The sequence below is a fragment of the Pectinophora gossypiella genome, chromosome 6 (genome assembly GCF_024362695.1).
Source record: "Pectinophora gossypiella chromosome 6, ilPecGoss1.1, whole genome shotgun sequence".
Lineage (NCBI taxonomy): Eukaryota > Metazoa > Arthropoda > Insecta > Lepidoptera > Gelechiidae > Pectinophora > Pectinophora gossypiella.
In genome coordinates this window covers 506154-531895 of record NC_065409.1, presented here as the reverse complement: position 1 = coordinate 531895, position 25742 = coordinate 506154, and the positions used below count along the sequence as shown (strand labels likewise).

Genomic DNA, 25742 nt, shown 5'->3' with positions numbered 1-25742 from the left:
ATCCAAAGGTAGCCTGGAAGAAATCGCAGCCTTTTTATATTTCTGTATAGTGTGTTCTTTATGATTATAAAAAAGTTATTTTTTTGTTTTATATGTTTTTTTATAATATTGAACTTATAACGATAAATATCCCAATCAGATCAGAATCAGAGAATCAGAAATAATGTTAAAAATTAAATAAAAGAATCATTCAAGTAAACAACATTTTTGTATATATTTACATTATTTACGGATTACACGAAGATATGATTTTCAACTTATTGCTATAACATATATTATAAACTAATCTCATGTATAATTGTAATAAAATCGTCCAAAAATATAAATATTTACATTTTTATGTAACGCTATAATTATATGGAAGCACCGATTGATGAATATACCTATTTATATTTTCTTACATAAACAGCATGATTACGTCACTCATTGATACATTTTACAAATGTCACATCCTTAATTAGCCCTTGCACAGTTCTTTGGCACTGCCTATATTTATTCTTCTCATTTTAAAAATAATTTGTTCCACTTTCAAAAATCTACCTTCTCTTTCCTATTTCTTTTGCTCTAGCATTTCAGTGTAGATTTATCTTTCTATCTTGGCTCATTGCGACTACAACATTGTTACAGTCATAATCTCGAGATATATCATTTTGGCGGTTTCTAACCTCATGTATATAAGGTATTTATTTGTGATAGCTTGTAATTTGACTTTATTTGTTATTGTGATGTATATTTTGTAAATAAAGCCATAAGCTCCCCTAAATTAAAAGAAAAAAAGGCAAACTTTCCATAAATGTGCCTATTCGGGCGGACACGAGCTTAACCTAATTTTAGTTTCACAGCTCTTAAATTGTTGCCGCCCTTCACTTACAATACCAGCAAGAAAGAGATGCAGCTAGTTTTAAGTTCTGTCAAATTAAGTTGATGGATGTCCGAATCGACACCGGATTCCATTTTCTAAACGCCTGACAGCTGTCAAAACCGGCCTCTACTTTTATTTTAATGTAAGCAGCAGTCAAAAACGGTATTTTCTTAATTATTAAAATGTAAAAATATAGTTAATAAAAAAGGGTATAATCTATATTACAATGTGACGTCAGATATACAACTAGTTCAATATTCCACAGACACTTTGTGTTCATTGTTCTTAATCAAGATGCGACTCATTTCGCAGAGCATGACTCATTATTTCGTTTTTTCATATCTATTTATCCTAGAATAAATTCATTGACTAATTATAAATTCTTATTTAAAGCCAAGAATGGCGAAGGAACGGTAACAATAACAGTTAAACATCACAACAACGTAATTTCATATTTTTTTACAACAACTTTTGATACTGTTTATATAATCAATCAAATAGTTTTATAATTTTGTATTGACTCGCCTCTTTTATATGGGTCTTAGATAGCTGGCGAGGAGTGGGTGTATATACTATACACCTCTGCCTACCCCTTCGGGGATACAGGCGTGATGCAACAATACTATTTTTTATAAAGTAAATGCATGCAAATGCTCTTACTAGCACATAATAACCAGATGAAACATAATTAAAATTGTAAACCTTATACTAATTTACGTATATGTGTAAAAAATACTTGTTTACATAAATATGTACGTAGTATGAACAACATCTATAGATTACTTCTTTGTATATAATTTTTTTGCTTTGTCACAAAAACATTACCATTATCTTATCACTCTATTGGCCCCGATTCCTGCAGACACCTCCTAATTTTATTTTAAGTTATACCTGTCATTTTCTTATCCGCCGAAAAGGAAAGGGACGGATGATTGTCAACAAGTTAATTTTAAAACGAATGAATAACCCGGGCGAATAAAATAGGCATCTCGCTGGTATGTAAATTTGACGTGCTGTCTACTTAACTCTGTCGGGTTATTGGCCGATGTAAAATTATTAGACGGTTGTTATAGATTTCTGCTTAAAATTGACGTGTATTCCATAAATTTTATGCGGATAAGAAAATGACAGGTATAACTTAAAATAAAATTAGATGGCGTCTGCAGGAATTAGCACCATTTTCCTGTCCACCGAAAAGGACAGGGACGGATGATTGACAGCTGGGGGGGTAGAAAAGCCACATCGAAGCAATTCATCTAAAAAAACAATATGGCAATTTGATTATAAAAGTGCGTAATGCAAACGAATATATCTGAATTGCTTTGATGAGACCTTTTTAACCCTTTTTGATTTTAAAATGAATGACTGAACGAATGAATAACCCGGGCGAAAGAAATAGTCTTCTCGCTGATAAGCAACCCGTTTGACGTGTGCTCGGGTTATTGGTCAATGTAAAATTACGAGAGGGTTGTTTAAATTTCTGCCTAAAATTGCTGCGTGTTCCATAAATTTTACGCCTGTCGGTTTCCTGTCCCTTTCTTTTTCGGCGGATAAGATAATGACAGGTATAACTTAAAATTAGAGTGTGATCAGCACCATTGACCACATAACTTACCCCAAGACAGTTCAAATACAATTGTAAAATTCTTAAACTTGTTGAGGAGTCCATATAAAAATAAACAGTTACCACACCTCATTTGTTCGGCAAATATAATTCTATAAACACCCTCATCTACATTTCATAAGAACGACAGGCTTCTTTTTGTGACTCTTTAATTGTATGAAACCATACAAAGGTCCACTCACACAGTACAACTCTAATATATCAATATCAATTTACACATTATGCAATTTTCGGTAACTGCCCTCTTCATAAATTAATCAAATAGTACACAACAATAGTACTATACTGATGTTCTGTACTTGAATATATTGGAATTTCTCTTATACATAAATCTTGCATCTCATAATCTTAAGACAAGAATAACTGACCGTAATCACTATTCACACCATGGACACTTCATACAAAACACCTTTTTTTACAAAGACTACACATTCACGTTATCATACATCTGTGTGTGTGACGAGAGAGTTGCCGTTCTATATGTAGTATTATTCCTTATTCTATGCCGTAATATTTTTAAGGACTTACTTGTTATTACAATATAGTTTTCTCGGTCAAAGCTTTACTGTACCAACGACTTACAATCCAAAGACACATAACGTTTTGAGAGGTGTCTATGATGCTAATTGCAGTTGTTTTGGGTCCTTCTTCTTTTTACTGAATATGTTTTTTAAGCTTTTCAGGCGACCACTTTGTCCACTCTTTTTCTTGTCACTGGTTGTACTACGCAGGCTCATAGAAGACTGTGTGTCGTGGTGTGGTAAACGATTCAAACCGTTCATGGATGTGCTTGTTGGAGGAGCGGGCAGGGCGAGCATAGCCTGCTGCATATGCATGCTATTGGCAAGAGTCGACGTGGTCAGCTCTGTTATGTTGACTGCTGAGTAAGAGTTGTTTGAGAGGCTTGAAGTGATACCATTTAATCTGAAACAAAAGATTAATAGTTTAAATTTTCGTAAATCAAAGCAATAGAATATTGATTTCTTGTGTTTACTGTCTAACTAGAAATTACAGAAACGAGAAAAATAGGACACCACCATCTTAAAGTTAAAAGAACAATGCAATAAATTGTGCCCTTTGTAATTCGTTAAATTGTGTTTTTATTTTAATAATCCAATTATGGTATATAATTATCCATCTCGATATAAGGCGTTACCTTGGCGGTGCATGGTGGTCATTGACGTCGAGCGACATGGCCAAGCGGTCCCAGAAGTCATACGAGGACTTGCCGCCAGGAGCGTTGTAATACAGCTTGCTATAGAACGTCATCTGTGGAGGCAGCTGGCAGTTGCGGTACATGCACGGGATTATCTTTGGCTTCTTCATTTCTGCAAAAAAGGAAACATATCTTTGGAGACAAATTGTAACTTAGATGTATCTTCAAAGATAGGGAAAAATTGGTCTGTTAGTTTAAAGTGAATCAAGAATGTAGAGTTATTCTTTTCTTTCAAAGTATCTGGTCTTAATGTTTTTGAAAGAACTTTAACTTTTGTATACATAGAACAGGATTTGACATTGAATAAAGTATAAAAACATACCAATGCCAACAGCTTGTGCATAGTCCATGTAGAATTTATTAGCAGGACTGGTTAAGAAGTCTGGTGAATAGACCAGAATGATCCGGTGACATCTATCGGATGAGATCAACCGTGAGACTGGAGCAAACACAGTTGTGTGGTCCGGTAGTAGGTCATCTTCTGTACAAAGCTGGTGAACAAAAATTATAAGTTATGTTCAATAAAAGCTAATTCACATTCTGATATAATCATTACATTGAAAGGTGAAGCAAAAAGTTTAATTAACATTAACTTATTTCAATTTTTTGAAACATGTTTTTCTATTTCTGTTGCCTATATAACATTAGGATATTTTCTTTACCATATATCCTCGTTCACTCATTCGTGTCAACAGTTCATCCACGAAGTCCTTATCTTTCATTGCATACATCACATATGCGTGGTAGAACTGCGGATACCCATGGATCTTGTCATGGAATGTGATGATGTTCTCCTCTAAGTATTCGTCATAAGGCATCAGTTGGTTGTCAACCCTGTTTGCCAGCTGATTGGAAGGCGGTGGTGGACGTAAACGTTGATTAACTGAAAATTTAAAATTTGTATTAGTATTTGAAAAAATTACATATTATTTTTTGCATTCATTTAAGAGAGAGAGGAGGCTTATACCCAGCAGTGGGTGGATACAGGCTGAGTAGATTCATTTACTAAAGAAAACCTTTAAAGATGTTAAATGATAAAAACTATTTAGGGTGATTTATAGAAAAAAAATATAAATCATCATTCATTCCTTCTTTTTTTTCATTTGGCAGTTTTTTAAGCTACTTTCAATACAAATATTAACAACATTTATTATTCATTATCATCATTCCAAATTACAAGCCAATTAAAATTTCCAGATTTTATCTTTCTTAGGGTTTTTTATGACCTTGGTAAATACCCAGTACTCTTGGAAATGCCATGTAGGCCTCAATTCCTTTCTTTCTTTAGTCACAAGGTATACTTACTTATTGATAAGCATATAATACTTATCTACATTAAATTCTGGTCAGTATAGTTTCCTCTCATTTACAGTACTACTTTTGATTTGAATACTTACCAATAAGTTGCCCTTTTTCCGATAGATCCATTAAATCGTCAAATATATCATATCTATCCATTTTCTGTACATATTCAAGTAACTTTCCCACTGTAGCAGTGCTATCTTTCTTGAGTATCCAGTATTTGATAACTTTTGATGTTTTGTCATTCTCATAGGAATTTGCTATTTCTGAAGATATGTTTATAAGACGGGCTAAACCTCTCCAATCCCTGTAAAAAGGTATTGTTTCGTCTTAGCGACTGTTTGCCTTTATAAGATAACCAAAACACCTTTTAGCTAGCAGGAAATCTGCCCACATCAATACAATATTTATGAAGCAAGATTTACCTTAAATTTTCTAATCACTAATTAACCAGGTCAGTATCATTATTAACAATCAAACATAGTACTTAATTATATCATCAGTTACACTTTGAACATGTGTTAGTTGAAGTCAGAAAATCAGGTAGCTTATCAAGATTATCAGATTTATTGCAAATAAAAAGATTAGGAGTAATTTCAAACAGAGATGTAAATAGACAGTCGCTTGGGACTCGTCGGGAGGATTAGACCTGGTAATCTCAGGGTACCCATATAAACAAAGGATCGCATACCTGGGTAATTTATCGGGACCTTCGCTGAGTAATATTTTTGTTGTATTTAACAAACACGACAGCAAATTTTGCGCCTCAAACGTAAGCGAGGTCAACGGAACCGTGTACAGATCGGACTCGCCCCGATCCATTTTGAATACTTATTTTCACTATTAAGCCATAAGTTGTAATAAAATCTGATTTATTTCAGATTTTAACAAGTTTTCCTGAGAAATACTACGATTTAGGATATGACAGGTGACAATATGACAGTAGAGTTGAATGAACTGTACGACCGAGAACGAGTTGGGTGTCGGTGAACTAGGTGAGTGAATGAACTACAACTTTATTATTTCAATCAGCTGACTGACAGCGTGCTTTACTCCGTACTTTTAATAAAAGTTACTAGATGCCGCTACTATGAAGCACATCACACTTATTATCTCTATAGGAGTGACCAGAATCAGGAAAACTCGCACCCACTTTTTCCTGTGATTCACATATAGAAAGATGAACTATAGAGGTATAGGTAGCGATCCCTTTTTTTTTTTTAACGTTGGGAAATGCATTACGCATACCACGCCGCCCGGGGACGACGACGTGGTTATGTGGGACTCCCCGGGTGTCGCCACCCGGTATACCCACTAAAACCCAACGGTGTTCCTCCTTGCCGCCCTGTGGCGGGGATACGGGAACGCAATTGCACACAACCGCGTCCCCGCCGGCGGATGCCCTTTGGGGCCCAGCGCCCATGGGAGCGCGTCAAGCGCCTCCCCCTCCGCCGAGGGCTGCCCGGAACACTTGGGGAGTCCTACAGCACGAGACCTATGTTGTGGACGGCGGTCCCCCGACCAGCACGCCCGTCGCCGCCTTCCCGGTCGCCTGCGGCGAATCGGGAGCGAGTTGACAGAGTCTTCCCGCTCCCTCTCCGCCGCTTCGAGGTGGTGGCGACCGCTCTCCACGCCTGCTCGCTGCCGCTCATGGCCCTAACCATGGCCGGCAGCGAGATAGGTAGCGATCCCTTGGTCGACTTCTAGAACATGTCCAGGTTGATTAAGTAATAGAGACCCTCAAAGATTTTCGTGCAGTTTCTGGTTCCAAAATTTCCAAAAAAAAAAAATTATCACATTACTTTTACGTTGGGGATCAAATGTGAAGAAATAAAATGCATGTATTCGGATTGAGACGCTTTATTGTCATTCACAAGTGCATTCACTAGCTCGCTACTCTACTCGTACAGATAATATAGATACAGAGCAAGATGGACCGCACGCGCGATTGTGAAGTCTGTTACACCATTAGCCGTGGCATGCTGCCCGCATACTTATCGCGTCGCGCACGAAACGCGAGCAGCCTGCGGGGGCTGTTTTATTTAATGTGTGACTTTCTAGTTTCTGTTTCTGAGAGGCTACGTTGCCAAAATAATACAGATGGCGCTGTACAGATTTGACGTGATAATTACCTATTTTCTCATTGCTCGAATACATAATTATTCAAAATGACAATGTAATAGCAGAGGTATATAAAAATAATCGTTCCTCGATATTTGGATCACATTTGTATACATAAAATTATGCTGCTACCTACATTGATTCTCTTTATTTTGATCAGAATAATAATGGATAGATGTAATGGAAGGGTCATCATTTATACCCAAAAACAAAGATGTTAAACGAAGGCAACTCTGTGCAGCGCCATCTATATGTATATTTTTTTTTTTGGCAACGTAGCCTGGAAAGTCCCTAATCTGATTCATTGCGTCTTATTCAAAAAAGAAATCAATACATCTCCTTTCTTAGCAAGTTTCACAGTTACACTCTTACTCGTACAACTTTCTTGTAATTCTCGAATATTTCAGTGCTCGATTCTCTGCAATATATTTAATTAAAAGCGGACCAGACATCACAGTCGCTTACAGCCTCCCCACTATACAGAAACTCAACAAAACAAACAGTATAGACAACAAACACTATTTACAGTAACTACTAATAAGCTCTTTCATATTGGAATGTTCTATTAGCAGTTTTAGGCTAGAAACCATGATATTCTATACAGCGAAAACCACGCAATCGCTTTGTTAAAAAATTACATTCTGGTGTCATTTGTGCTAACAAAACCTCGCAATAGACAAGCTAATCAAATAAATTGTGGTCTAAATTAGAGGTTTTGTTAAAATAATCAGGGGAGTTAAAATGGCCACATCAAAGCAATTCATCTAAGAAAGCAATGTTGCAATTTGACATTTGCGCATATAAAAGTAAGTGCGCAATGCAAACAAATGTCAAATAGCAATATTGCTTTCTTAAATGAATTGCTTCGATGTGGCTATTTTAACCCCCCAGATGCGAATGTGATTTATCAAAAAGGCGCTTACATGGTTTTCACTATAAGCCAACGATAGTTTAAAAGGTATGATTCAGAATTTATATAAATTTAAATATTGAAAGAAGATGAATAGCGGAACGAAAATAAACGTCAGAGATAAATGGCAACATTGACACTGATATTAATTTCATTTAAAGAAAACTACCGGAAGTGGATAAAATTCAAAACAAGAATGGGTATTTGACTGGGTCAAAGATAAATTATAAAATGCTAATCTAGAAATAGAAGCCAGTCTAAGATGGCCATAACTCAATCTCATTTTACTTTTCGAATTTTATTTATGAACTAAGTAACAATAAGTATGACGTTTGACTTCTTTTATTGTTAACGTCACAGGACAGTATTTTCCTGCAAACTCCAAAGAAAACTTTCGTTTTGACGTTTCGTAAAAAGGTATCTCAGTTGATTAGGTTGTCAAGTAGCCTATTAATGTAATTTTCACCTGGTTTTGTTTCATATTCCGCATATTCGTGGCCAGTTATGAATGTTTCTATAGCGTCCCACTAATCGTCAACTTTCTTACTTAGACTGAAAAGTCATCCACAGTGTTACCATTATATCAGTTATACTATTTGCGTGCTAACATGATTCATATGAGAATAGGACAGAAGTATACATTGTACCCTAGTGCGAAAGAGATATACTAAGGAAACGTATTATTTTGACAACTGTCCTACGCACCATGCTACAAAACTATATTTTTAATTCGAGTCAACCTTCGATGACTATTAGTGCCGTCTCACACTGAAGTTACTATTAGTGTTGTGTGCGAACATTTATTTTGAGTAGTTCCGTCTGAGATGAGACTAATAAGGTATTTTTTTAATTCTAAAAAAAGAAAATCTCCCATTGTCATTTTATTGACCCGATTTAAAAATTAGAGTTTAGGTCACGCAAAATGTATAATTATGTAGCATTTAGCAATATAAAAACGAAATTACAATCACTCGTCATTCATTGTTAAAATCAACAGTTACCAATTGAATCTAATTCAATTTTTATAAGATTTTTCTACAAAATGTTATTTATACGCCAGGGTCAAACATCCTTTAGTAATTTAATTGTAAAGGTACCTGTTTTCTCAGTCAAATTTAGGCAAGACTACATGAGAATCTTTATTGAAAATACTAGATCTGGGGGATTAAAAAGGCCACATCGATACAATTCATCTAAAGAAGCAATATTGCTTTTTGACATTTGCTGGCATTGCGCACTTACTTTTATATGCGCAAATGTCAAATTGCAATATTGCTTTTTATATGAGTGGACTTTTTACACCCTCTGGTTATCACAGCAACCAAACTGATACTTGAAAAGCGTTATCGGCTTTAACGCAATATGCACACCTCTCACCTTGTACTTTTGAAACAATAAATTCAAAATAAAAATAACATTCAGGGGCCTACAAAAGCCACATTGCGTTTCATCTTAAATGCAATCTTGTAAATCAATGAGAGACTTTCCAGGCTACGTTCCCTAAAAACAATATAAATGGCGTTGTACAGATTTAATACCGACAGAGGGATTGCGTCCTCTAACATGATGGACTAATGTTATGGGCGATAGGCTGATCCCTTATCACCATAAGGTTCATCATATCCATCTTAGGACTTCGTATCAACAGTGGCTGCAAGTTGTCTTTGATTACTTGTGGCTCTGCCCACCCCATTTGGGATTACGGGCGTGAGTTTATGTATGTATGTATGTATGTACAGATTTAACGTGATAATTACCTATTTTCTCATTACTCGAGTACATAATTTTTCAAAAGTATAATGAAAAGTAAATGGCAGGGGCGTATTATATAAAAATAATTGTTTCTTGATATTTGGATCAGATATGGTAAAGAATTATATTGCTAACTATATTGCTTCTCTTTTATGGAAGATGTCTTGCGCCTGGGTGGACAAGGGTCATCATTTATGCCCAAAAACAAAAATGCATATGTCTGTTATCTATGAAACTAGAAGGTTAAACGAAGACAAAACTGTACAGCGCCATCTATAGTTGTTTTTTGGGAACCTAGCCTGGAAAGTAAGCAAGTGCGCAGTGTTAAACAAATGTCAAATAGCAATATTGCTTTTTTGACGATTTGTTTCAATGTAACCTTTTTAGACCATCAGTTCTTATAGTGGTCATTGGAAAACCAATATACCCAAAATTTATTGTAACATGACGTAAGCAAATATATTGTGACGTCACAAGAACTCCCTTTTCTACCGTACTGGGTAGAATGTGTGCAATATGTCATATCACACTAACGTGTGGTAAAAAGAATAACTTTACAAAAAAAAAAAATCTGAGTAAACCCAATTTCAAGTGCACAACTTTCATTACAAACATTCATCATTAGCTTATATTGCCGAAGTATGAAATTTAATAATTCAATAGCAATGTTTCAGTACATTTGATAATAATTTACATTTTGAGGCAATCGATCTACGTATACATTACATGTCTACGCCGTTCTACGTTTATACATTTATTCCTATAGGCCTTTACATATACAAGTATAATTTTAAACAAATTCGAAGAGGTAATTCTAATAGTCTTTTTAGTACAGGACAATTCAGGCACCTTGCCGATAAAGGAGAAAATCTTACGCCTCGTTCACATTAGAGCACTTTTGAACCGACTGAATTTGCCAGAAGTTACAAATTCAGTCCCGAAAAATGGAAATTGATAAGTCTGCTACTTATAGTGATAACTCACAACTTGTGGCGTAATGTGAACGAGGCATCCAACTCCTTCTGAAAAATACATAATATTGTGCTTTCATTAACGTGTACATTTTTACAGGTGGTAAGATTTGCAATAAATATGGCAAGAATTTTTCTATCGTACAATTTTTACAATACATTATTATCTCGTTGACACATACACACCTATATTATAATTAGAAACGGATTGATATGATTACTATTAATTATTTGTCATTCATTATAAGACAGTTAGTGCGCTTCGGAATCATTTACATACATACATTTGCTATATAACACTTCAGTGTTACCATTTGTAAAAAATGATGCCGCGGTTTGGTGGTGTAACACCCAAACACCGGGATAATTTTAGAGAAATTCGTTTCCAAAAATCTACTCAACAGAGATCCAAACTCAAGACCTCATATTTAATTATCAATGTGTCTACCATTACACCAAGAAGTTGTTTTTAATAAGTAAAACTAACTAAATGCTTACAATTGAGTAGGAAAGCATTTCTGGCTTTGTTACTTATTACATTGAAGAAAATTGACTGAAATTATGTAAAAAGTTTTTGAACAAATCACATAAACTTACCATAAACTGTTACCGATTCTGGCATCCACAAACATATTTTTTTTATTTTGTTTGACAATTTTAAAACGACAAGTTTAATGCCTATCTAACAAACTGATGTTAATTCGCAGAAACCGTGAAGCGTGGAAAATTGATGACGATCCTTTGTCCAACAATGGGATAATATAGGCTATAATCTCTTTCTTTCATTTATCATACGTGAAGGACGACACTATTTGTAGATCTGCCAGACTAAAATGAAAAGTTTCGCCAGCCAGAATCGGCAGCATTGTTGATATTTACGTAAAAATAAATATTCCCTTACTATCACTACGCTATATACAATCTGATATGGTTATTGATAAAGTTAAGTGTATTATTCGATAATACTACTAGTTAATATGACTACTTAAATCGAAATTAAGTACAAAATAAAATAATATACAAAGGTTGAAAATATTGCCGGTAATGTATGAAATTTTTCTAATAAGCCCACATCACTTTTTGCCGCTCTAAACTGTTTTTTTATTTAACAAATTATTCTAGATTTGAGTAGTAAAAGGTAATTTTTATATTTCAATCAAACTTACAAATAATATTCAAATATAGTTTTTTAATAGCCAGTTTTTGGTGCAAATTTCACCCATTACCGGCAATTTAACACAACACATCAATTACACAATACATCAATAAATTGTATCATCAGTCTTTGATGGTATTTGAATTGATATAATCACGATAATCCAACTATAATTCTGTAGATTTCTACTAAAGGACTCGATGTTTCATCTCTACTTTATATTATGAAATAAAAATTGCATTATTTTGTCAAACAAATAATAAAAAAGTTGTTTTAAGTTTTGAAAATGGCAACACTAATCCCTACTCGTTTCCTACCCCCACCACTCGTATCTATCAGTATGAACCGCCATGTCCGTTTTTCACGTCATTCGTTGTGGTTATGCCGACGCGTTCGGTCGTCCGCTCAAATTAGTGAGGATTAAATTATTATTGAACTTCAATAGCAGGTGAGTCTTTTTAATCTTTCTTTACTTGTTTATCTATTTATAAGCAATCTGTTGCAGACAATTTTAATAATATGAAACGCCACTACACGTAATGAAATGATCATCATCATCATCATCAAAAAAAAAACGTTACAGCGACTAGAGCGTGACTCTTAGAGTCTTAGTGAGAGATGAAATATCGGCCCAAAAATTGTTCTAGATCTATAATTGTTTTACAAGGTCCTGTAATAGTTTCGCCATTACCCCAATTCTACCTTTATTTTTTGGCAACACTTCCGTGGGAGGCCGTGGACCTATTCTGTAATCCAGTAAGATCTGACAAAGATCAACATAAATCATTTTTGCAATGTAATTACCAACGATATTGCATTATCAACGTTAACTTTATAGATAGTCAATTTTATATCTTTTTTTTTTTTCTTAACTTGACCTTTGACAAATTTATCTTAAATAATAATTAGTATTTCGATTAATTAGTCATTAGGAAAAGAATTTAATTTTAATTTTTGGAGAATTCAGTCAGTGTTCCATCGTCTTGCAGAATAAGCCTACAGAGCATGGCCTTATGCCCATTTAAAAAGTGGAAATTTGTTTAGAAAGTAGCAACACCAACCGCCATTATCCAATCGGAATATAGGATTAATAACGGTGTTGCCATTTTTAGTAAAAAATAGTTTAGTAGGTAATAGTTTTCTTGCTTGATTGATTGATGTAACTGGTTGGGTACAAATAAGTGTTTATGCTGTAGTGCGTTTATTAGTTTTTATTAAGATATTTAGATATCGTAGCAGTAAATAGATCACGTAGTTTTATATAGATACAGCTCATAGATACAGTATATCAACTCTAATAAGAAGTTTGTTAATTTCTAAGTATTATACCTGTTTTATATGACAATATACAACCAGCCAAAAACAGGATGTCAAATGTTGCATACAAAAAAGCACTACAGACTTTATGTAAAGATACATCATAATCTCATATCCTATTATTATTTTTATGTCCTGCTTCCTCTTAATTATCGAGTAATAAGATAGACAAAGAAAGGCTACCTTGGGTACTGGCCTGACAATTCTACTTATACTCTATAGAATAGCTGCAGTGTAATAGGCGATTTTGAGTTTCATATAAGATTGGAATGAAATACTATCTATCAATAACTTCAGGTTAAACCGGACCCCGGACTAAGCTGGGTAAACGCTATATGATAGAATCTCTATAAGAAGTATTTTTTAAATATTTTTTGTTTCTCTTGCAAGTGATGAAAGAAAACTGAGTATTTCAAGTTCCGTTTCATAGAAAACATCTGTAAGTATCAGTACAAAGACTCTAAGGAGTCGACATATAAAGTTATGACTAAAGTCTCCATGATTGCTTTATAAAAAATGGAGGTACGCATTCGGTCCACAGTTTAATTAAAAACAGTTTAGTAAGTACATCTTCTATCTAAGTCTTCTGACTTTAACCATTCCCACGCCATCACCAAAGTGACAATCAGACTTTTTTTACCACAAACCATTTACATTTTCTCCCATTTTCTTATTCAATTATGAGCTGCTCTTTTGCCTTGCATGTACCCTTCCCATCTCTTCGCCGTGTTGAGAATAATTGGATCATCATCTAATCCTGCTAGAAGGTACAACTGGTTGACATGAGTGGCGTGGTAGTCCCATCGGGCGATATTGGGGCTGACTCCTAATGTGAAGTGTCTTAGGTCGTAGAAACTACCGCTGCCAGTGTCGAAGAGAGGGAGCAAGGTCTTAAGTGACGTCATCCCGTCATCGAACATCTTCTTAGCTAAGGATATGGAGTTCTCACCCTCTATGATGTGCAGGTCGTAGAGGCCCAGCAACGTGTATATGAAGCCGTTCAGGACAAACAGCGGGGGTTTGGTTGGGTATTCCTCGTACCTGGAAAAAGTTTAGTTTATGTTATTATACAGGTTCATGTCGGAAAACTATCGATAATTAAAAGTGCATCGACGGATCGAGCTAACAGTAGTTAACATTTGCGAGGGGGTATTATAACGAACAAATCTACCAACAAATTCTTACCGCACGAAGGATTCGCGTCGAAAAAGCGCAACACGATAGAGTAAGCGTCTAATCATATCGCGGTGTGTCAAAATGCAAAACGTTAATCCGCTGGAGTTCGCCAACATAACGGCCATCGAGCTCTGTGCTAGCAGGTTTTGGCTGTGTGGTAGGTCACACAGCCAAAACACTCTACCCCCAATCACGAACTAAACGCAACAATAGGTCCAAACTCCAAACTCAAACCCATTTATTGGAAAAAAAATCCACTTATTACAAAACCCAGTCATTTCAAAAGGTTTTATGGGTTACCAGCCAAACGTAACGCACCCTTGACATAGTGAACACGTCTAGAAAATACAGCGCCTTGACCGCTCTCAAGTTCACTTGGCCTCTTCTACTATGCACTATCTAATGTGAGTGATATCCAGCGGAAATGTAGTTTGGTGAGATTGCTGCCTTTGTTCTACCTTCTTGGAAGCTCCGTTATAAAACCAAGCGGTGTATAGTTAATACGTGTTGTGGGTATGATGTTGGGACAAACCCTCTTGGGGTTTGACGTCATGTTAATAATGTTTGTAACAATAAATGCTATTGTAAAAGCAACTCACCAGACGTATTTGTCCATCCACATCGCCTTGACCCCGCCAGCGTGGCTGGGCACGTCCAACAGATACAACGCCTTCTTCGCCGCTCTGAGGTACGCCGAATCCCCGCTGCGGTGGTAAGCGCGAGCTAGTACTGATATCGCGTGCCCTTGACTCATTGCTGAGTGCCTGGAATGGAGATCGTGAAGAGGTGAGTAGAGGTGAGTCTTTATGATATGTTGTGTTTGCAGTAAGGAAGGGGTTTCAGGGTGTTTTCGCAAATACATCCGATCCGAATCCAATCCAAGGAAGAACTTTCAAATCAAACCAAATATACTTTATTGCATAGAACTAAATTTCAACAATCAGACATAACACATGAATACAGTACAATTTGGGCGGCATTATTGCTCTAGAGCAATTTCTTCTAGGCAACCACCAAAAGGAAATAAACATTTACAAACAACTTGGATGCGGGATGGTGCAACAAAAAAATAAATACCTAAAAGTAAAACTAAAGTTAATATAACTCTATACTATCATCATCATCAGCCCATTAACGTCCCCACTGCTGGGGCACGGGCCTTCCCTATAGATGGATAGGGAGATCGGGCCTTAAACCACCACGCGGGCCCAGTGCGGATTGGTGGTTATTAACGACTGCTAATGCAGCCGGGACCAACGGCTTACCGTGCCTTCCGAAGCACGGAGGAGCTCGAGATGAAAACTTTTTTTTTTTGTGGTCACCCATCCTATGACCGACCTCTGCGAAAGTTGCTTTACGTCAACAATCGCAGACCGAGCGCTTTTACCGCTGCGCCACCGAGCTCCTCTACTCTATACTATACGTACATATTATTAATAAATACTCAATATAATATAATCCATATATACTAAAAATATACCTAACCATAATCTGAGAAAACTTTCCATGCTACGTTCTCCGAAAACAATATATAGATGGCGTTGTCGAGATTAAACGTGATAATTACCTATTTTCTCATTACTCGGGTAAATAATTATTCCAAAATACAACGTAATGGCAGAAGCATACATAAAAATAATTGTCGCTTGATATTTGGATCACATTATGTATACAATTATGTTGCTATCTATATTATTTCGATCAAAATAATAATGGGTGGAAGATGTAATTGTGCCTGTGTGTAATAAAAACAAAGATCAAAGATCTTTTAGATGCATATGCCTGTTATCCATGAAATTAGGTTAAACGAAGGAAAATCTTTTTTTTTTTGAATCATTTATTCAACGTAATTATCATGGATAAACTTGTTGAAGGTCAATGTAACATTTTTGAATTTACGTCATATCGCAAGGTGTTATGGCTGAGGAGAAGAAATGACAAGAAACTGCAACAGCAACACATCTTTTAAATCAATGAGGGTACATTACAAGTTATTTAATAACTAGAGGAACACATTCAATACCAGACATTTTTATCATTTAGGTAATCATTAATCTTATAATAGGCTTTTTTACATAAAGTAAGCTTCACGTGAGCTTTAAATTTGTTCTCTGACAAATTTAAAATATTATCTGGTATTTTATTATTGTAAAAACGTATACATAACCCCAAAAAAGATGAATTTAATTTACTTAATCTAGAATTTTGAACAACAATTTTATTTTTATTCCTTGTATTGTAAGTATGCCTTTCACAGTTTCTCGGAAGGAGAGATACATTTTTACGCACATACATAATGTTTTCATAAATATATTGACTTTACAGCGCCATCTATATTGTTTCTAAGGAACGCAGCCTGGAAAGTTCCTCAGTGAATCGTTAACTGTTTTCGCTTACAAGTCAGTTCCTGAGTTACGAAGATTAGTTTAGCCGTGAATATGTAACAGACAATGGACACATTCTGCATTTTATATTAGATAAATTTCCACATCTAAAATTAGTACCAGAGCAGTGAATAACTAACGGCTAATACAAAGATAGCCGCTAATGCATTCGGTATTATTACACCGCAAGGTGATTGGAACCACCAACCCAATTTAAGTGCAAAAATAGTCTGACTAATCTAGGCCGTATCTGGTCTGTGCCATGATGAAGTCACCAGTAGTGAATAGTGCTGGGCGACTGTACCAAAAATTTATAATAGAATTATTCGTATCATTCGCCATTCGAATGAAAATTTATAATTCGAATGATAATTCGATATTCGAATATTTTTTGCCCGAAATAATTATTATTTTGATTACTTGTGCAACATAACATTAATTCATATGTCGTTGCAATAAATAACACAGGTATAATAATATTTTATTGCGTTTTTAGACACAATTACTTATTTAAAACAATAAAGAACACAATATTTAATATTTGAAAGTGTTAAAATTAAAACAAGTAAATAATTGTTAAAAATTACGATCAACAATGATGAAAATTTATTCAAATCATACTAATTTTTTTTTTCATTCGAATAGGTCTTTTCTACAAACTAAGAATTCGAAGGGCTGTTATTTCGAATGAATCATATTATATTCGCCCATCACTATCACCAGCACATTTAAATAGAACTGCATTCGGAACGTTTCAGCGAGATAAATAGATTATATATACTTTTGAGTATCTTCAATGTTAGATATATTGTTTTTTTGTTGTTGACACAGACCGGTCTATATTTTTTTTGTGATATGTAAGAAATGTACTTGTTATTTATATTAATATACCTTTGTGTTCTAGATTTTATCCTCCTTGATGCGGAGTGTCCATTCTATTATACGTAGTTACTATTCTATGCTGACGCCGTTATTCAGTCCACTATAATAACGATTTAAGGCGTAGTTTGTCTGGCTATAGTCCCATCTATGTTATCTCTCCTATTAATGTATCCTGATTCATTGGACATATTTCTTTTTTTTTATTATTTATTCAAACATAAACAAACCATATCTGGGGTATAAACTGTTTAATTATTTTTTAACGACATTGCAATCAAAATACACGTGTTATCGTTGTATATGCCGCCGTTAAACGCGTCGTAAATTCATCAGGATCACTCGGGCGATGATAGAGTCGGTATCTTAATGAGCCGACATCGATCTCCATACAATACACTGGACTAGCTGTCTTTACCACCGGACAGCTAAAAATAAGCCAGTTTCCAACTAGTCAAATCAGTTTTTACTAAACATCAAAACACGAAATTACTAAGGAAATTGTATGAAAAAGCACTGTGACGTCATCGATAAACGTAATAAAATAACGGACTTATTATTACGTTTTTCTTGATTAAAATTCTTAAATAAGTTAAATAGAAAAAAGAAAATGTTTGTCGTTAGTTTTAGGTCGGTCTTTGTTTTGTAATCAGAATTTCATAATTTATCTTTAACCTAGTACACGACCCAATTGTACCGATTTGAAGCGCCGCTAGAGAAAGTCATACAAAACTATAAGCTGTTCCAGACCAATTTTCTGTTGAAAAACGTGACATGAACTGAATAACTGCTCGCGGTTACTACTTACTGATAGTAGTACGTATTCGTTACATGATCCATGCCCGAAGCCTTTCTACGGCTCAATAATAACTCACTACAGTAATAACATTATATACATCAATGAATTAATTACCCTAATACCAGGTGGCTAACGTCAATCATCTACCTCGCAACTCACACTATAGAAGTTCCAAGAACTTCCGCTACGGCATAATGTTGAAATGACAGTATTCAATTAGACATAAAAATAAGAAAAGTAACCTATTCAAGAAGAAAAAGGATAAATGAACCTATCCAGCTCATTGTATGGAGGTCAATGGCCAACTGCGGCACATGTTAATGTAATCGAATCAACTTGTACTCAAGACAGATGGCCTATAAACCCAATGTTATTTCATTTAATTGACTTAACAATATTGTCGGCTATTTGTATTTAGATTCGCCTTCGCTCGTGTAATGCATGACTTGTTGAAGCTAGAATGGGGCTGAAGCTGCTCTGGACGGTTGCCTGTCAGGGTTTATGATAATATATCTTAAAGCATTGTTTTAAGTTTACGCGGAGCATAATCAAAACACAAGAGGGTAGACAGATATGTCTGCCCGTAGAAAATTATGGATCTACCAACTCCACTCCAATCTCATCAGTCATCCCGTGACCATGGCACTTGCAACAGTGTCGAAATATCGGGAGTCTCATATCCCTGCTTCAAACGCGGTAGGAACCCGTTATTATGTGTTTTAATTACATCTTAAAGCTCCAAAACCAAGAGTCCTGGCTCAGAATCCCCTCTGAAAAAACACTGAATTCAACTTTATGACTTTGATTTTACGTTTGGATTATACATAATTGATATAACGTCGTCTCCAGGATTTGCGCCCAGTTAATGACAATAGACCTGTAGTGCCCGGGGTCTTCTTCTTCTATCGTATGGGTTGTGAGGTGGATTACCAACCTCATCAACCCTGGTGCCAGGGTTACTATTGAGCCGCCAAAGGCCCCTGACATGGCTCATGTAACGACTACTTACTTACATCAGTGAGTAGTAACCGGGACCAACAGATTCACGTGCCTTCCGAAGCACGGATCATCTTACTTTCGGACAAACAGGTGATCAGCCTGTAATGTCCTAACCAAACTAGGGATCACAAAATATTTTTTGTGATATGTCCCCACCGGAACCCGGGACCTCCGGATCGTGAGCCCAACGCTCAAAAAACTGGACCACGGAGGCCGGCCCGGGGTGTGCAACTGGATAAATATCGTAATAACAAGAAACCACGCAACAATATTGTTACACACACATCGCTCTCGTGTCGATATATCTACTCGCTGCTAAACTATATCCGCACGCGACAGTTATTATATACCTTACCTAACAATGTACACTTGTTTAGTTGTAAACTCATTAATTATTGTATAACTAAATGATAACCTAGTTGTTATGTTTCATAGATCGATGTATGGTCACGAGTACTAATATGTATACACTTTGAAACCATGTCGCATTAACTTTTTTGACAAATTAAACCGTAAGTCTCATTAAATGTCAAATATGATAGTGCGACAGGGTTCTAAAGTGAAGTGGGTATTGCTTTTGACTGTTCTTAGTTGTACGTAAGTAGGGCGCGCTCACCAGCCCGGCTTGAGCTCGGCGACGCCGGCGGCGATGCGGCGCCGCACGGGGATGGGCCAGCCGCCGCTGCGCGCGCGTTGCTGTCGCGCCAGCCACGCCGCCGCCGCGTAGAAGTGCGCCATGTGCTCGCTGGACGACACCGTCACGTTGTCCACCGCGCCGCCGCCGCACAGGATTATGCTTGATATCTGTATTTTGTTTTTTTATTTACGCAACTTATTGCAGATTTGCAAATGGAATTAACTAATGGGTCGGACAAACGGTGAGCGCTGAGGGCTCTCACCGTGTATTTTTAGTCTGATATAATAACCGCCAAAGAAGAAAAAAGAAGAGAAGAGAGTTTTGGCGGGAAGACGAGAGGAGTGGCGATTACTCCACCGACAAGAGCGCAGCTCTTAAATAAAGAGAGATAATAACCGCCATTTACACTGAAAGCATCGAATTACATAATCGATTAATTTTATCTGAAAATTCACCCTGCAAGTACCTCTAAAATTGAACAAATGAAATACCAAATTCATATCTTACCTTAAATTTGTTCCTAGGGGACTTCCTCTTGGGCCGGTCCTGCAGCGCCCAGCCCTTCTGCATGTCTATGATGAGGTCCCTGGTCATCCGCCGCCACTGGGGGTCCAGCCCGATCCCGTAATATATGTGCGCATCCTGCAAACAAACAAGAATCGTAAGTTTGTTCCAATATCTAAAATGTAGATAAAGTTATGATACTTTTTAACTACAAGACAATTTATAACCACAGCCTCCATGGTCCAGTGGTTAAGCGTTGGACTAGGTCTGGACTAGGTACTATCTAGGTCCCGGGTTCGAATCCCGGTGGGGACATATCACATAAATCACTTTGTGAGTTTGGTTAGGACATTACAGGCTGATCAAAGCAAAAAACATGATTACGACCAATTTTAAAACAAAATAACCTCACCTGCGCATATATCAACTGCGTACTCGTAACATAATGCAGGTAGACCGTCTCTTTCTTGTCCTTGTTCTGTAGAACCACGGTCACGGACGAGTTGGGTCGAAGCTGCAGGTCCAAGCTTAGCACGAAGTCTTGGCTGATGTTCAGCTTAATCCACACCTGACTAGACAGCTGGTCCGACGTCGAGAACCTTAGCACGTTCGTGTTAAGGGTTACATTGAACTCTCTCGACATCACCGCGTCTTTGCTCACTATCCAATTCTCGAGGACTGTCTCCCCATCGTCAACTATCCGTCTCCTTGGTTCTGCTTCAGTGATGTTCTTGCTGTAATGAGCTAACCCAAACTGCGCAATTTGCGTCGGGTAGAAGAAACCTCTTGGCTCCCATTGTATTGACACAGGGACCCCTTCGACCCCGCTGATGCATCTGACACGGTCCCTCACTTCCACGTTGTAGTTCTCGAAGGTTGTGAACGTGCCTCTAGGGTCGTATTTTCTTTTAGGATGGTAGATCTTACTGTAGCTATGAGACCATTCGAACCTTTCGACGCCTTCTATTGACGTTATTTTGCCGTATACCTAAGGATAAAATTACACTTTAAGAAATATTATACAGGATGTTAGTGCCCTCGTAACGAAAACTTTGAGGGATAATACATGTATACATATATACATTTATATGTATACATGTATAAGTGTATATGTATACATGTATACACGTATGGTAACGTAGCAGTACGATACATGAACGACTTTCCATCGCAATTTCTTAAGTGTTTATGCAATTTCACAGGTTGCATTGCTAATACGATCCGTGATCAGTAACGCGATGAGCCGACACTAATGAGATACCCGACACCGCTCATCTAATAATATGTCTGGCAGACTTCTGATGTCTATGCTAGTAGGATACTTTCCAACTAGTCAAAATCAGTTACTTTTTACTGAACGTCAAAACACGAAATTATTACGGAATTTGTATGAAAACGCAACCTGTGACATCATATAAAACGTAATGTCGTACTTATTATTAGATTTTTCATTAAGTTAAATAGCAAAACGAAAAGGTTTTTTGTCACCTTTAGATCTGTCTTTATTTAGTAATCAGAATTTCGTAATTTATCTCTGACCTAGGAAACTACCAATTGCATGCAATAGTAAAGACAGACATTCAGATGGAGCTCACGCCCGTAAAATCGGGGCGATAAGAACTACTGTCGGTCACATCCCGGGGACTCCAAACGTAAAATCTCATTGTTACCGTGTGCCACTTAACGCGTGAGTGCGAGCGAGACGTTCTCCCTGACTTCTTAGAGGATCCCGACCATTTAAGACTAAAGTAGGACCCAGAGGGGATGACATCAGCGCCCGATACAAATTGGTGCAGGCGGGGAGTTCTGTTCCATAAAGTATTAGGTAAAAAGGGAAAAACGTATACTACACCGGCTGCGGGGCGCACTCAAGGATATGCAATGTTTAGAGAATCGCATGTTACGTTTATTTATTAGCTTTCGCACGACCTTGTCCGCGTGGATTTCCTTTTTCAGCCCCTTGGGGGGCGATTTGAGAGTTATTCAAGGACAAAAAAGGCAAGATGATAACGACGAATTTATTTAAAAAAAGCATAGAAGGTAAACTACAAGGAAAGAGAGGAAGGGGAAGATCAAGAAGACCTTACATGGAACAGATTAAAGAGAAGGCGAACGTCGTGTCTTATAAGGACGTGAAAGAATTGGCCCTTGATAGACGAGAATGGAGAATGCTACACCGACAAGAGTGTGTTAAAGTAGTGATGAGGGGTCTATTTTCGAGGTAAAAACTATCCAATGTTGTTTGCAACAAATTAGTTCTCCCATCTCTCTCTTACGCACCTCGAAGTACTTGTGCACGAAGGAGAAGGGCACGTAAACCTCGTTGGCGTCGCGGCGGCAGCTGACGGAGTATTCTCCGTTGATGGCGCACTCGATCTCGTCGCTCGCCACCGTGCGCTCCGACAGAGCGAGCGACAGCGCTGAACCTACTGCAGGGAAATATGGTATTATAAGACAAGGACACATACGTATACACAGTTTTCATCCTTCTTCTAGTAATCCTATTCGGTGCCACTGCTGGGCAAAAGCTTCCACACTTCTCGACTTTTACGCGAACTTCGGCCAATCCCTCTGATAACACAGTCGTCACATCATCTTTTACGCGGAATGCTTCGACTTCAATGAGTAACGACTCGTGTCCATCGCTCCAGATGCATCCGAGAAACATGTCCGGCTCAATCCCAATTCAGTTCAGCATTTTGAGCACTATTGAGCCGCCATAGGTCCCTGACATGACTCATGTAATGAGTACATACTTAGGTGATGTGAAGCCGGGACTGACTACTTAAGCACAGACCATCTTACTTTCGGACAATTGGATGATCTGCTAGCAATGTCCTAATCAAACTGGGGATCACAGTGATTTTTGTGATTTGTCTCCGCCGAGATTCGAACCCGGATCCTCCGGGTTATGAATCTAGCTCTACCACCGAACCACAGAGGCCGTTCATTATACATACTGGGTCTGCGTGAGAGCTCCCCGCAGTGCGTCCAGAAGACCGTGAGCAGGATAACGGCGGCACACAGCGCGCCCAGCGCCACGCGCAAGTTTACGCGCACCAGCATCATACCCAGGCCCTGCACACACATAGCACGCTATTAGCTGCATTCATGAGATGTAAACTGCTTAACTATCCTGGGGCTAGTTATAATTGACTCAATGTAGCATGCATAAAATAAAATCAAAATAGCTGCACCGACAATCCATATTATTGAACTATATTAGTTTATTAAGTATTTTATCACACTCGCGTCAGACAGAGCACGATGAGTAGAGCAGAGACGGGGCAGAAGACAAGAGGGAAAACACTGCCCTATTTTTCCCTAATAAGTAGGACAGAAAATGCACCACCAACAGGAGTGTGGTACTTAAATTAGTGATGAGAAGTATTTTATATTATATTGTGCTTTCGTAGGACATCTCCATAGGCGTCCTCCATATTGTGGTATTCCTGTCTGTTTGGTGTCGACCCCTCCTCCTTGTGGCAGGTCATCTTCCTACCTGATGACTCCGTGCTATTTTTCTCACATAACATACACAATCAGCCTACATTCATCCCCTGATGGACACAGGTTTGTTCCAATCAAAGGTCGGAGCATGAACTACAAGAGTTGAGCCACCAATAGCCGTTGAAATCCCTTAATTACTTCAACCGAACTTAGTCAATTGCATTTTTACACAAGATAACTAAAAGAAATCTCAAGCTTTATGTATAAACTAGAATTCAAGCTTCAAATAAATTGAAACCACTTAGACAAGTTAATAGGCATTATGTAGGCAGAGTTGGGCAAAATTGAAAACACATAAATTAATTTGTTTATTTATAATTCACAAATAATAAATAATTTTGTTTAATTATTAGAAAAATAATTTGAATAACGAACAGATTAGGTATTGAATTAGTTATTAGATTAATAATTAAAACTAAAACAAGGATTTTTAGTTTACAAGAATTAGTTTGCTTCCAATTATCAACTATTTACCTCATCATCATCATCAGCCCATTAACGTCCCCACGGCTGGGGCACGGGCTAACTATTTCTCTATTTACATTATTATTTTTTATAACTAGTAATACTTCTTTTCAAGACTACTCTCCATTCAATTGTATCAGATAAATATCTAGGTGTTATTTGTTATACACTGAACATAAATAGAATAGTGATAAAACTGTTAGGTATAAAAATAAACTTTAATATTTTATTTTTCTTGACATAGCATAGCTATAAAGTATTTGAAATTTTATTACTTAGATAACCTTACACATTGTTTAAGCTGCAAAGTTTGTTTACTTTGTGAGATAAGCTATATCTATTACTTCTTGAACCAATTTCTCAGTAAAACAAATCCAGTTATAAAATCCTGATTTTTAACAAAATTGCCTGACTTAATTATGTCTTATAACAGTCGGAGTGTTATACGGAGTTACGTTAAATTGGACGCTAAATATAGACGAAGGTACCGCCGCCGGCAGCCCTTCACCTCGCGACGTTTGCGTAGGCGGACCAAACACAAGCCGTGTCACAGCCCACGGGCCACAACCACACACTTACACAACAACACCATAACTCATCCACAACACTTATTGTCCTCAGAAGATCACCAATATTCGTAAAATGGCCCTAAAAACTTACATACTTTGTATACAGCCGTAGCATTCCATCCGACTTGATGTTGTTTGTAGACCAACAAATCAACGTTTCTCATAGGAACGTTTCGCAGTCACATCATTGAAAACATATCACACTATATCACCGACACGTGCGGTGGTAACTTTCACAAATATTTGTCGAGAAATATTTTAAATTACGATAAAAAAAGGAAATTCTCGCCAACAAACGTCCGCTCGCCATACGCAGCTGTTTGACATTGACAATTCGATTGACAACAACGTTCCTTTATACGCATCAAATTGATATTATTTTTGAAGAAAACGTGTATTGGAACGTAATGAGTACAAAAACCGGCTGGAACTAGTAAAAAATAATGCTTTCATAGCCATTTTATATTAAAAATATATTCTGTAATACTTTTTTTATAAAAGGCATCTTAGATAATTATTTTGTAACAAAATCGCCAGTTTAAAAATAAAATCGAAATAGTTTGAATGAGAGCTTAAAATGGCGGCAGAT

General features: G+C 36.9%; 2 protein-coding genes across 3 annotated transcripts; both read right to left on the bottom strand.

Moving 5' to 3' along the window:
* Window positions 1–189: 189 nt before the first annotated feature.
* Window positions 190–6435, bottom strand: LOC126367345 (myeloid differentiation primary response protein MyD88). The gene is made up of 6 exons (XM_050010833.1): window positions 5696–6435; window positions 5100–5311; window positions 4365–4585; window positions 4025–4193; window positions 3643–3814; window positions 190–3410 (listed from the first exon to the last, which is right to left on the bottom strand). Exons 1-6 carry the CDS (start codon window positions 5824–5826, stop codon window positions 3101–3103), a joined length of 1215 nt encoding a protein of 404 aa, XP_049866790.1. The 5' UTR covers window positions 5827–6435; the 3' UTR covers window positions 190–3100.
* Window positions 6436–6848: 413 nt separating this feature from the next.
* LOC126367326 (D-glucuronyl C5-epimerase B) lies at window positions 6849–25464 on the bottom strand. Of its 2 annotated transcripts, none has more exons than XM_050010806.1 (8): window positions 25245–25464; window positions 23570–23687; window positions 22890–23038; window positions 21022–21597; window positions 20613–20747; window positions 20085–20272; window positions 15007–15171; window positions 6849–14272 (listed from the first exon to the last, which is right to left on the bottom strand). In XM_050010806.1, the coding sequence occupies exons 1-8, from the start codon at window positions 25266–25268 to the stop codon at window positions 13906–13908; spliced, it is 1722 nt and encodes a 573-aa protein (XP_049866763.1). In that variant the 5' UTR covers window positions 25269–25464; the 3' UTR covers window positions 6849–13905. The 2 variants fall into 2 exon arrangements, with proteins under 2 accessions (XP_049866763.1, XP_049866762.1); XM_050010805.1 differs by having other exon boundaries at window positions 25249–25464.
* Window positions 25465–25742: the final 278 nt, after the last annotated feature.